This window comes from Macaca nemestrina, chromosome 4 (assembly GCF_043159975.1).
Source record: "Macaca nemestrina isolate mMacNem1 chromosome 4, mMacNem.hap1, whole genome shotgun sequence".
Taxonomy (NCBI): domain Eukaryota; kingdom Metazoa; phylum Chordata; class Mammalia; order Primates; family Cercopithecidae; genus Macaca; species Macaca nemestrina.
This window is the reverse complement of record NC_092128.1, coordinates 113,562,461-113,574,556: the sequence shown is the minus strand read 5'-3', so window position 1 is coordinate 113,574,556 and position 12,096 is coordinate 113,562,461. Positions and strand designations below refer to the sequence as shown.

At 37.6% G+C, this 12,096-nt stretch overlaps 1 protein-coding gene across 4 annotated transcripts in view; it reads left to right on the top strand.

Annotated features, from left to right (window-relative positions):
* LOC139362851 (uncharacterized) overlaps nt 1-12,096 on the top strand; it is a 183,966-nt gene that overhangs the window by 17,449 nt on the left and 154,421 nt on the right. For 2 of the 4 annotated variants that reach the window (XM_071095098.1, XM_071095097.1), the window contains exons 3-5: nt 1,283-1,331; nt 1,722-1,786; nt 5,037-5,737. The exons of 1 other annotated variant lie outside the window; for it this stretch is intronic. In XM_071095098.1, the coding sequence (XP_070951199.1) occupies nt 1,283-1,331; nt 1,722-1,786; nt 5,037-5,274 (352 nt within the window). In that variant the 3' untranslated portion in view covers nt 5,275-5,737. The remainder of the gene's footprint in view (nt 1-1,282; nt 1,332-1,721; nt 1,787-5,036; nt 5,738-12,096) is intronic. One more of the 4 variants, XM_071095099.1, reaches the window with a different exon arrangement.

Genomic DNA, 12,096 nt, shown 5'->3' with positions numbered 1-12,096 from the left:
TTACAAATTACCCACAAATCCAAAATAGTACATTTGTTCAATGTAATATGGCATATTCTTCAAATGGACTATTATACAGAAATTGACAGTGATACTGTAGAAAGATTATGGATGATATGGAAAAATATTTATGGCATTTTAAGACATAAAGAAGGTTAGAAAACTCTCTAGCTATGCGTTCTTTTCTTAACACAATTCAAACATTCATAATCCTTCAAATTTCTCATCCAACACACTTTCTTTATTCACACATTCTCGACTTTTACTTAAAAGGAAAAAAAATCTTTTCTTTAAAGCAAGCTTGTCTAACCCATGGCCTGTGGGCCCCATGCAGCCCAGGATGGCTTTGAACGCAGCCCAACACAATTTTGTAAACTTTCTTAAAACATTATGAGATTGTTTTCTGACTTTTAATTTTTTTCAGCTCATCAGCTATCGTTGATGTTAGTGTATTTTATGTGTGACCCAAGACAATGTGGCCCAGGGAAGCCAAAAGATTGGAAATGTCTGTTTTAAAGTAAAGATAGGACTTCTCTCAATTTCTATCATGACACCTACAAGGTTCTTGATTTACAGCCATGGATGCTTCATATTCTTATTCATTCTCTCTCTCTCTCTCTCTCTCTCTGACAGTACAAAGGTACTCCCTTATCTATTCCAAGCTCATTCTATCACTTGGGCTTTTGGCAGCAATCTGCCCCCCCTTGTAATAAATGAAGTGCAGGACAGACTTCAAATGGAGACTCACATATTGTGTGCATAAACAATGTAAAGTTAGAATTCAAGCTGTTATGTAAAATATGTTTAATCCTCCTGATGAACAAATATGCCTTCCTAAGACTTAGAAAACCAAGTTGGAAATCAAATTCTTGGGAAGTTCTGAGCTGAACAAGGTGGGTGCAGGAATGGCTGGCCCTGGTTTCACTCTCAGCCTGCCCTCCTTCTCTTCTGGCCTCAGGCTCCATCCCACACTGAAGGGACCTCTCTTGCAGGTCCAAGCTCTGTGCAACCCCCAAACAGCCACCTTTGACCTCCCTTCCACCTTAAGGGTGGCTCAGAACTATTGAGCCCACTCACAGAAGGAAGGACTCTGGGAAGAGGCCACTCAGACCCAGAGGGGGCTGTGTAGGGTCTTGTAAACAGAGAGTGGGCTTCCAGTGGGCACCAGACTGGTCCCAGGTCGACACATCTCCCACAGACGGTCACTTTCCTTCAGAGAGGGGCATCTTCTGAGAAGGGACAGAATGACCCGGGACCTGGTTTCTGTCTTCTGTCATCACAGGGAGACCACCACTATGTGGGAGAGAGAAAAGTTGCTCTTCTTGGAAAAGGTAAGATTTACTTTTTGTTTTGAATAAGACTTGAATACAATGTTTGGCAATGCTGAAGAACAAATAACAATGTAATGGTTTTACAATTAAATGAGTCTTCTTTTATATATTTTGAACAGCCCTATGTTAATTATAAGCGGGGCCACCAACAGTCTCAGGAAACTTATTCCATATAAAATTCCTCTTCCCAGTGGGCTCTTTCCATTGTCATTCACCTGCATACGTCTAAGTCTCTTGAGTCTCATCTTTAAAAAAATCTTACTAGTAAACATGTTGATTCTTAGACTGCTTATGTAGTATAAATATTTTCCCAGTTTATCGTATTTGGATGTCTTACATATCATCATTTTAAAATGTGTATATACTTCCAGAAATCTTTTTGCTTTTCAGTGTTGTGCACTGAGGATCGTATGTCAAATGACCTTCAATTTCTCGTCTTCTTCCTGCTCCCCAAGGTTGTATGTTCTCCCATATTTTCTTCTTGAACTTTAAATTGTGCTATTTTTTCCATTTAATTATTTAGCTTATTGGAATTTATTTTACTATATGGCATGAAATGCTATTAATATCTAACCTTTCCTCTAGAATGGAACCAGATATTATAACTTAATCTTACTATATGGTGTGAAATCGTATCTAACATTTTCTGCTAGAACTTAACCAAATTTTATAACTTAATCTGTTGACCAATCACTTTCCTGCTTTTTCATAAATGATGCCGTTCAGTGAATTATCACCACGTGAACACATTCATAAAAACACCATCCAGCCCAAGAAATAAAACACTGCCAGCATCTGGGATGCCCCCACCAAGTCTTTTTCAGGCACTGTATATCAGCAGTGACCAGTTTGTGCTAGAATGGAAAAATAATAATAATTACTGTACGTTTACTAGTCCTGATAGTATCATATAGGTAGTAATATAGGTCTATACTACTAAATATAGTGGAAAGTATCTTTCTTCTATTTGTGATAGTTTCCATTTCCATGTAAATTAAAGAATCCTCTTCAACCTCCTCTCCCCCAAACATTTAAATATTGATTGGGATTACATTGTATCTTATATTAGTTGCAGGGCACACTGAAATTTTTGCTATATTGAATGTTCATATACCTCTTCTTAAAGTATTTAATTCCTGCAATAGTGCTTCAGATTCTGTGAAGAACTTTTCATTATCTTTTGTTAGTTTTATTTTTATGTATCAGATGTTTAGACATTATTTTAAAAATTTTAATTTATATTTGTTTGTTGCTGGTATATAGAAATAAAGTTGATTTTTTAAAATCTGGTTTCCATAGACCTTGGTAATTCATGTATTAATTATAATGATTTATCAGTATTTTTTAAGGTAATTACAAATACACAATCTTACCATCTGAGAACAGTGAGAGTTTTCTTTCTACCGTTTTAATCCTTTATCTCTTATTTCTTTTTCTTGTCTAATTACACTAAGACCTCCAGTACAATAGTGAATAAAAGTCAAATAGGCAGAAATCTTTATCTGGTTCCCAGTCTCAGAAAGCTTCCAACATTTTACCATTTGACTGTTCAGAGATCTGCTATAGGTTTTTGCAGATACTCTACGTTAAGGAGTTAATTCTCCTCTCTCCCTAATATACTGAGAGTCTTTTCCCCCTCAATAAATGGATGATGAATTTTATCAAATGCTTTCTCTATTTCATTGAGGTTATTATATAAGGTTTTCCCTTTTTTATTTTTGCTAATTTGGTAGTTTACATTTATTTATTTTTGAATGTTAAATCAGCCTTATGTTCTAAGAATAAATCAAAAGGTTAGGGATGTATTATTTCTTTTTACATATTACTAGCATGTAGTAAGATTTTATTTTTTTTATTAGATTGCAGTATCAAAGTTTGGCTGACTTTACAATATGAATCTGGCAATGTTCCCTTTGTTGATAATATTTTTGTTCTGTCATTTTAATATTTGTGAGATGTCCCTTTGTTCATTCCTTATATGAATGATGTATGTTTTCTTCCTCTCTGGTTCTTGATCAGCTTGCCAGAAGTTTATCAATTTCAGTAGTATTTTCTTTTTTTTTTTTTTTTTTTTGAGACGGAGTCTTGCTCTGTTGCCCAGGCTGGAGTGCAGTGGCCGGATCTCAGCTCACTGCAAGCTCTGCCTCCCGGGTTCAGGCCATTCTCCTGCCTCAGCCTCCCGAGTAGCTGGGACTACAGGCGCCCGCCGCCTCGCCCGGCTAGTTTTTTGTATTTTTTAGTAGAGACGGGGTTTCACCGTTTTAGCCAGGATGGTCTCGATCTCCTAACCTTGTGATCCGCCCATCTCGGCCTCCCAAAGTGCTGGGATTACAGGCTTGAGCCACCACGCCCGGCCTCAGTAGTATTTTCAAGGAACCAACTTTTGGAATTGATAATCCTTCACACTTTTCTACATGATAATGATAATGATGATGATGTCATACTTTTTATACTGACGTATTTTATTTCATTTTTTTCTGCTTATGGGTTTAATTTGCTGTTCTTTCACTAATTTTTAGATGGATGCTTAGATTATTGTTTTTCAGTCTTTCTTCTTTTCTAATATATGCATTTAATGCTATAAATTTCATGTAAGTATGGCTGTAGTTGCATTTGACAAATGTACTATGTTACAATTTCATATGTTGGTTAGATGGAGAAACACTTTTTTGTGCTACGTTGTAATTGCTATATTCTATGCACACTTGATTCTGTTTCTGAACTTTCTTTTCTGTTCTATTATTTTTCTGTTTATTCTGGGTCACATTCCCACCTTGTTTTACTCTTCCTAGCTTTATAAGATGATGTGATAGCTCACAGAGCAAGCCCTCTTCATTGTGTAAGATTCTCTTGGCTCTTATTGGGCACTCGTTCACAGTTATGAATTTGAAAATAGTTTTGTCAGGTTCTCCAAAAAATATCTCATCCCACTCATGTTCTCACTAGAATTTAAAATACAGATTAGAAAGAAATGGCATGTTTACGATATTAAATTTTACATCCATGGATATGTCTTGTTATTTATTCAACAATTTTCAATAAATATCAATCATTATTTACATTGTTTCTCAAGTTTACATTTATATATTACAGGTTTGTAGATTTTAATATAGATCTTATATATATATTTCCCAACAACAGTATTTGTAGGAATTATCTTCTAGGAAATATTTCTGGGTATTATTTTTCCATTCTAGCACAAACTGGTCACTGATGATGTATAGAAAAATTCATTGACTTGGCCAGGCACGGTGGCTCACGCCTGTAATCCCAGCACTTTGGGAGGCCAAGGCGGGTGGATCACTTGAGGTCAGGAGTTGCAGACCAGCCTGGCCAACATGGTGAAACCCCGTCTCTACTAAAAATACAAAAATTAGCTGGGCCTGGTGGCAGGCGCCTGTAATCCCAGCTACGTGGGAGGCTAAGGCAGGAGAATCATTTGAATCCGGGAGGCAGAGGTTGCAGTGAGCCAAGATTGTGCCACTGCGCTCCAGCCTGGGGGACAAGAGCGAGACTTAACCCCCCGGAAGAAAAAGAAAAAAAAAAAAAGAAAGAAAAATTCATTGACTTGTTACTACTTACTTTTTAACAGGTTAATGTTTTTAACTATCTGTATGATCTTATGAGTTTTTAGTTAATTTTGTTGGCTTTTCCAGATAAAATCATATCACCTGCAAATAATGATGACTTTCTTTTCCTTTTCAGTATTCCCATTATTTTCTCTTTATTTCTTATTGCATTGGTTCCCTCAAACATGTTAACAACTGCACTGACAGCAGCCATGGTCTTTGCCCTGATTTTAATAGAACTATTTTTAGTGTTTCACTATCAAGTAGAATATATGTGGCAAGTATGTATTGCATCAAGCAAGCCACTTTTTATTTTTGTTTTTTTAAAAGTTTACTTTTATTTGTTTATTTTTAAATTTAAGAAGGCTAATTAATTTTACCAGATCCCCTTTCAGCCTCTATGATTCAAGGATCTCAATTTCAAGTGAAAGAACTGACTAGCAGATCTAATCAGAAAGGGAATTTGTAAACTGGAACCTGGGGGGCCCAGACCATTCCCATGGAAGATGAGGAATCAGGCTGGCAAAGTCCTCAGAAGTGGGGAGACATCAATCAGGATGACGGCCAAATCATCCATGAAACCTGTGAGATCACTTCTGCATACCAGATGACCCTGGATTCGTCTGGGGGCACAGCTGTGCTGCCACCCAAGAGCCTGGACATGATGCTGCTGCTGCCCTGACTTCTTTGCTTACCTTTTTAATTTTTATTCAAATCTGGTGTCAGTATGATTGGCCAAACCTAGGAGATGTACTCATGCCCTGGATGCAGAAGAAGCTGAAAGAATACATAATTTCTACTTCCATCTTCTCTCTCACACCATACAGTACTCACAAGGTATGGAATTCCCTAGACATAAGAAGAGGTTCTGATGCAGAACAGTCACCTACACACAATCACAGAGGCAGCTTCCCTACTTTAATTGAAATTATGTAATGGGTTGCCTCCTTTAACCTATTAATGTAAAAACACATGTTCTATTAGAGTCCCTGCTGCTGCACACCTGGAAAGACAGTTGTACTTGGCCATAGTGCATTATTCTTTTAATATGGTATTGGTTCAACTTGTTCATACTTGCCTATTTATAATCAAGGGTGGCCAAGTAGTTTTCTTTTCTGTGCTCTGTGAGGGTTTTCAAAGCTATACAAAATGTGTTGAGAGGATTTCCAATTTTATCTAGGCCCCCAGGCAATTCATGTGAACCAAAGCATCATCTGTTCTTGGAGAGATTGGTCTAAATGATCAATAAAATAGCCTAGTCCAGTATATTTTGGGACAGACGTTATTTGACGATATTCCCAAACTTTTCCACAATTATTGGTCTATTCAGGTTTGTCTCTGCTGGAATCAATGTCTTAGAAAATGTCAAAGTCTGAAGTAAGTATGTTGAAGTCTGTGAGAAAGCAGCAAGAACTGGTTTCTGGTTCCTGAATACGGGTGGCAGGGATTGCAAATGGGCTATTTTTAGAAGAGGTCATTTCAGCTCAGTACGGCTGTTAGACTGTTATCTATGAAAGGGATATTGAGAAGGGGTCTGTTCAGAGGTTGAAAACTGGAGGTGTCTGGTTGGACATACAGAGTGAATTTCTTTTTAATGGAATTGGTTTGTTCCTGTTTGCTACAGTTCTCCAAAATCCCAGACTTTGTCACACATCGATATCTTCCTAAGGCCTGAAGGCATTTAAGTCTATTTCCCTTTACGGTATCATTTTAAAAATTCTTTTTTATGTTTTGAAAATTATAACAATAATACATGCATATTATATAATAAGTCAAACAGTGCATTATAAATAGGTATAATGACACAGCGAATCCTCTCTAACCAGTGCTAACAGCATGCTGTGTGCCAGCCCTCCTATCCCTCACATACACATTTAAGCGTATCTGCTTTCTCTCTATAATTGTTTTTTCTGAAGTGGAATCATACTATACTCCATCTACAATTGATTTTCTTTTAGTGTTTCATTGTGAAAAATCTTGAACATGTACAGGGGTAGAGAGAAAAGCATAATGAATTCCTATGCATTCACCACAGAGCTTTGGCAAGTACCCACTCATTTTAATGCTACCCTCACCTATCCACCTCCCCCGCATCTTGGATTAATGTTATTTCTTTAATACGTGGCATCCCCCACCCCTCTCTAACATTTTAGTTTTTAAACTTTCAAACCTATGAAAGACATTGGAAGGCTAGCACAATCCATTTACCCATCACTTAGCTTCATCGGTTATTTTTCACTGTTGAAAATATTTTATAGACACCCTTATATTTACGGCAGGAGTTTGCTGAGAGGCTTAAAGCAAGCTGGCCAAGTTCACCCAAACAGATGGATTGAACCAAAATAGCTGCTGAAGACAAAGCAAAGAAGGAGTCTTCCATGTAATGATTGTTGAGGCAGGCAAGCTCTCATGCTTAGCTGGGAGAATTCCAAAAACCTCTTTTGCCAAAGCACTTGCAGACACTTAGCATTGGGCCAAGGCAGCTGTGTATTTGAGGTAGGTGCACCCCTGGAGGAAGAGCGGCCTCTGGGAGCACTGGGTCCTGGCCTTGGACTCAGCCGACTTCTTCAGTGGTCAAGCCTCTAGGCAATGTTTCATTTAATAAACTGTTGGAACAGCAAGTAATTCCAAGTCCAACTATTTGTAGATCATTCCAGTTGCCTTTTGAATTGGGCAAAGTTTATACTAATATTGTATTTTTTCCCAATTCTCCATATATTTCTAAAAGATTGTGCTTTATGTACTTTTTCAAAGCATTTTTGTTATATCGGAGCTCATGACATTGATAGCTTGATTTTAAATGTTAGTTTTTACAAAAAAAAAATGATACATTTTGCCCCTAGCTAGTAATAAGTAGCACACCTTTACCTAGCCTTCTCTGTACTCATGTCCCTTCTTACCCTGGAGCAGCAGTAAGCAAGTCCAGAGAAATTTGAATATCAGCCCATTTTCTCCATATAAATGTTTCCATCTTGGGCTATGATGAATTATACCTAACATCTGCCCACATAGTGGTGTTTAAATCTCTCCAGATTCAGATATGAAAGGAAGTTTGGTAGACTTGAAGTCTATATCAACTAGTATCAACATCATGATCCCAATAATATTTTGTCTGCATCTCCTTGCTATGCTGTTAGGCATTCTAAGAGGTTTAGCATATCATTTTGTTTGAGATTTTAACTTCTTATTTACTATCTAAACTACATAACAAATTACCCCAAAACTTAGTGGTTTAAAATAAGTAATAAACATTTATTATTTCATGATTTCAGTGTGTCAGGAATCTAGGGATGGCTTATTGGATGGTTCTAACTCAAGGCATCTCATGATCATGGTTACAGTTAAGATGTTACCCAGAGCTGAAGTCATCTGAAGACTGTGCTGGGCTGAATAATCTGCTTTCAAGATGGCTCCCTCACATACTTGATGAGTCAGTGCTGGTTGCTGTCAGAATGTCTCAGTCCCTTGCCATGCGGACCTCTCTGTAGGAGTGCTTAAGTGTGTCATCATGACATGTCAGGTGACTCCTACTCAAGGGATGGATCCAAGAGAGTGAGAAAGGAGGAGACCATAATGCCTTTTATAATCTTGTTTTGAAAGTTATACATCATCACTCCTGCCGCATTTTATTCATTAGAAACAAGTCATTAAGTACTCACTTAAAGGGAGGGAAATAAGGCTACCTTTTTTTGTTTTTGTTTTTGAGTCTGGATCTTGCTTTGTCACCCAGGCTGGAGTGAAGTGGTGTGATCACAGCTCACCGCAGCCTCAACCTCCTGGGTCAGGTAATCCTCCCACCTCAGTTTCCTGATTAGCTAGGACTACAGGTATGTGTCCCTACGCCCAGCTAATTTTTGTGTTTTTTGTAAAGATGGGGTTTTGGCATGTTGTCCAGGCTGGTCTCAAACTCCTGGGCTCAAGTTATCCTCTCACCTCAGCCTCCCAAAGTCTTAGGATTACTGGTGTGAGCCACTGCACCTGACCAGGCTACATCTTTTGGGGAGGAATATTCAGTAATTAATTTGTTGACCTCTTTTTAAACCATGACAAAGTCTCCTAAACAACACTAGTTGAACTTTGTTTGGGGACACGATTCAAAACTCTTTGTCATCTAATCGTGATGTTTAAGCCATTTACATGAACGTTCTATTCCTTCCAATTTTATGCCCTCTAACGGCTTCCTTCATTTTTTGTAGTGTAGGTCTATTGTTGATGAGTTCTTTCAGACTTTGTATGACCAAAAGAGTCTTTATTTCACCTCTGTTGTTGTTTTTTTTTTCTTTTTATAAATTTAGAGGATACAAGTGTAGTTTTGTTACATGGATATATTGCATAGCAGTGAAGTCTGGGCTTTCAGTGGACCCATCACCTGAATAGTGTACATTGTACCCATTAGGTAATTTCCATCCCTCACCCACCTCCCACCCTCTCACCTTTCTAAGTCTCCTACATCTATTGTTCTACTCTCTATGTTCATGTGTGCACATTATTCAGCTTCTACTTGCAAGTGAGAACGTGTGATATGTGACTTTCTGTTTCCGAGTATTTTACTTAAGACAATGGCCTCCAGTTCCACCCATGTTGCTACAAAAGACATGATTTCATTCTTTTTATGGCTGGGTAGCATTCCATGATGTGTGTGTGTGTGTGTGTGTATCACTTTTTCTTTATCTAATCATCCACTGATGGACACTTACATTGGTCCTATATCTTTGTTATTGTGAATAGTGCTGCAATGAATATGCAAGTGCAAGAATCTTTTTGATATAGTGATTTCTTTTCTTTTGGTTAGATACCCAGTAGTGGGATTGCTGGATCAGATGATAGTTCTATTTTCAGTTATTTGAGGCATCTCCAACCTCCACAGAGATTGTACTAGTTTACATTCCCACTAAGAGTGTATAAGTGTTCCCTTTTCTCTGCATCTTCACTAACATCTGTTATTTTTTGACTTTTAAATAATAGCCATTCTGATCGGTATAAAATGGTATCTCATTGTGGTTTTAATTTGCATCTCTCTGATGATTAGTGATGTTGAACATTTTTTCACATGCTCATTGACCATTTGTATGTTTTCTTTTGCAAAATGTCTGTTTATGTCCTTTGCCCACTTTTAAATGGAGTTATTTCTTTGTTTTTTCTTCTTCTTGAGTTGTTAGAGTTCCTTTTAGTCCTTTGTTGGATGTATAGTTTGCAAATATTTTCTCCCATTCCCTAGGTTGTCTGTTTACTCTGTCGATTATTTCTTTTGCTGTGAAGAAGCTTTTTAGTTTAATCAAGTCTGATTTGTCTACTTTTGTTTTAATTGCATTTGCTTTTGAGGTCTTAGTCATGACTTCTTTGCCTAAGCCAATGTCCAGAAAGTTTTTTGTAGATTTTCTTCTAGAATTTTCATAGTTTCAGGTCTCCCATTTAAGTCTTTAATCCATTTTTAGTTAATTTTTGTATATGAGGAGAGATATGGGTCAGTTTCATTCTGCATATGGCTATCCAACTTTCCCAGCACAATTTATTGAATAGGGTCTCCTTTCCCCAGTGTATGTTTTTTTCAACTTGTCAAAGATCAGTTGACTCTAAGTATGTGGCTTTATTTCTGGGTTCTCTATTCTGTTCCATTGATCTATGTGTCTGTTTTTATATCAGTACCATGTTGTTTTGGTTACTATGGCCTTGTAGTATAACTTGAAGTTGGGTAAGATGCCTGTAGCTTTGTTGTTTTGCTTCGGATTGCTTTCATCTGTGTTTGTGAAAGATATTTTTGCCAGGCATAAAATTCTAGGTTGACAGGTTATTTTTTTTTTTCTGTCAGTATTTTAAAGATATTGTTCCACTGTCTTATAATAGTTCGTATTATTTCAAACAAGAAGTTGGCTGTCACTCTTAATTTTATTTCTCTGTACACAGTGTGTCTTTTTTCCTCTGGCTGCTTCAAGATTTTTTCCTTTATCACTGGTTTTGAGCAATTTGATTATATGTTGTTCTTTGGTAAAGATTTTTTCATGTTTCTTGTGTTTGAATAATTGAACTTTATGGATCTGTGGGTTTACATTTTCACCAAAGTTGGGAAGATTGAAGCCATTGTTTCTTCAAATATAAGTCCCCAGTCCTCCATGGGACTTCAGTTTCATGTAAATCAGCCAGCTGTGTAGCATAACTATGTTCCATAGGTCACCAATGTTTCACTTTTTTTTCTAAACTTTTTTCTCTGGTGTATAGCTTTTAATGCTGTGTTTTCAATTGGTGACTGCAATCTTCTTCTGTAGTCTCCAAGTTTCTTTTAATCCCATCATATATATTTTTCAACTCAGACATTAATATTTCATGTTCAGGAGCTTAATTTGGATCTTTTTCATACCCCCAATGTCTCTTCTTAGCATGCTCACTCTCTCCTCTGCCTACTTGGGCATATTAAATATAGTTGTTTCACTCTTGATGGTAAAAATACAAACTATTCTTGGCCCTGTGTGAGTTCCTAGGATTTTTCTGCTAATCCGCTTGGGTAGTTCTTTCACCAGCCTGGGGTAGTTCCTCACACACATGCACTGATTAGTACTCAGCTGAAAGTTTGAGGGGAATCCTCTGTGGATCTCCAAGGTTCTCCCTGCTCAGCTTCCTCCTCTGAGCAGTTCCCTCCTCTCTGTGCTTTGTGCTGTGACTTCCAGCCTCTGCGGCCTCACTGATTCTCATCCTATCACCCCACTGCAGGGAGACTGCCAGGCTCTGTTTCTTTGGGTTTCCCTTTCCCGCACGGCAGCCCAAAAAGTCTCTCTAGGCACTAAGCTGAAACAATCACAGGGCTTACTTGGTTTGTTTCTCTCCTCTCAGGGATCACTGACCTGTGTTACCTGTTGTCTCATGTTTGAAAGTTTTTGTTTCATATATTTTGTCAGGCTTTGTACATAGTTAAGGAGGGAGAATAAATCTGATCCCTGTTACTCCATCGTGATTGGCAACAGAAGACCCTCTAGAAACTGGCTTTGAAAGCATGATTACATAACTATTTCTATCAGGTATCTATTGCTGTACAAGAAACCTCCCCCAAACTTGTGGTTTAATGTTATAACCATTTGTTTCTTTTTTCACAATCTTATGTGTTGGCAATTTGGGTTGGGCTCGACTGGATAATTCTTCCTTTCCTTATGGTATCAACTGTGCTAACTCATGCATTTCAAGTCAACTGATAATTTGGCTGTTTG